General features: G+C 35.7%; 1 protein-coding gene across 1 annotated transcript in view; it reads left to right on the top strand.

The window, feature by feature from the left end:
- Nucleotides 1-288: 288 nt before the first annotated feature.
- The window catches only part of LOC105805074 (C-type lectin domain family 4 member A-like), a gene marked incomplete at its 5' end in the record, with an annotated part of 9,993 nt that continues 9,319 nt past the window's right edge, over nt 289-962 (top strand). The window contains one exon of the mRNA XM_012637874.1: nt 289-409. Coding sequence (XP_012493328.1) covers nt 289-409 — 121 coding nt within the window. The remainder of the gene's footprint in view (nt 410-962) is intronic.

The raw sequence follows: 962 nt of genomic DNA on the forward strand, positions 1-962 counted from the left end.
CATGGGAAAATGTACATATCTATGCATTTTTAAAATTGCTGGTGGAATATATACCAAATTATTAATAAAACGGTTATCTGCAATGGTAGGAATTTGTGCTTCTATATATTTTCTAAAGTTTCTACAATGAACAGTATCATTTCCTTTCTATTCCTGTTCTCATATTATTTCAAGTGTCATACCATTGTAATTGTGGGTCATCCAAGAAAAGGGAGAAGAAAAAGAGGAGGAAAAGGAAGTAAGGACAGAATTTATTGTTGATTAAAAAAAACTCATTTGGTTTCTCTTTCAGCTCCCAAGAAAAGGACCACCCCTCACAAAAGTAATCCCGGTTTTCCCAAGTGGCTTTGTGCCTCTTTGCTGATACTTTTCCTGCTATTGGCAATCTCATTCTTTATTGCTTTTATCAGTAAGTATGCCAACCAAATCAATAAGCAATGTCTGCCGTACATGAAAAGAAGGTATCTGTTAGAAACTGACATTTAAAAATGAGTTTATCCAGAAATCTAAAATAACATTTTTTCTAGGGAGACATAATTCATGGGAATTCACTGGGAATTTTGCTCTTTATTTGGATTTAGTTATTTTCCTGTAAAAAGAATGGAGTCCATTCTTCTTAGGGAAATTGAAGAGAGGGAGAGTGTGTGTGTGTGTGTGTGTGTGTGTGTGTGTGTGTGTGTTGTAGACTGAAACCTCTGGGGTCTCTCTACCAGTCACTGTATAAGTGAGGACAAATCTATATTTTCTCAGCAGCGTTTATAAGGACAGTCCTACTTCAGTGCAGACTTATATTTTGGGATGAGCAGGTGGACAAGAAGGAGATGGGAAGAAATATTTTGAGAAGAGTTTTCCACTGAATTTCACTCTAATTATTTCTGTCCTGCCCAAGACTGTGTGAGATCTAAAAGCCAATTTAGCAAAATAGGTGGATTGCTGCATATCTTTGGCTTTAAAATTTATTA

The sequence above is a fragment of the Propithecus coquereli genome, unplaced genomic scaffold (genome assembly GCF_000956105.1).
Source record: "Propithecus coquereli isolate 6110/MARCELLA unplaced genomic scaffold, Pcoq_1.0 Scaffold124, whole genome shotgun sequence".
In the NCBI taxonomy this organism is placed as follows: Eukaryota; Metazoa; Chordata; class Mammalia; order Primates; family Indriidae; genus Propithecus; species Propithecus coquereli.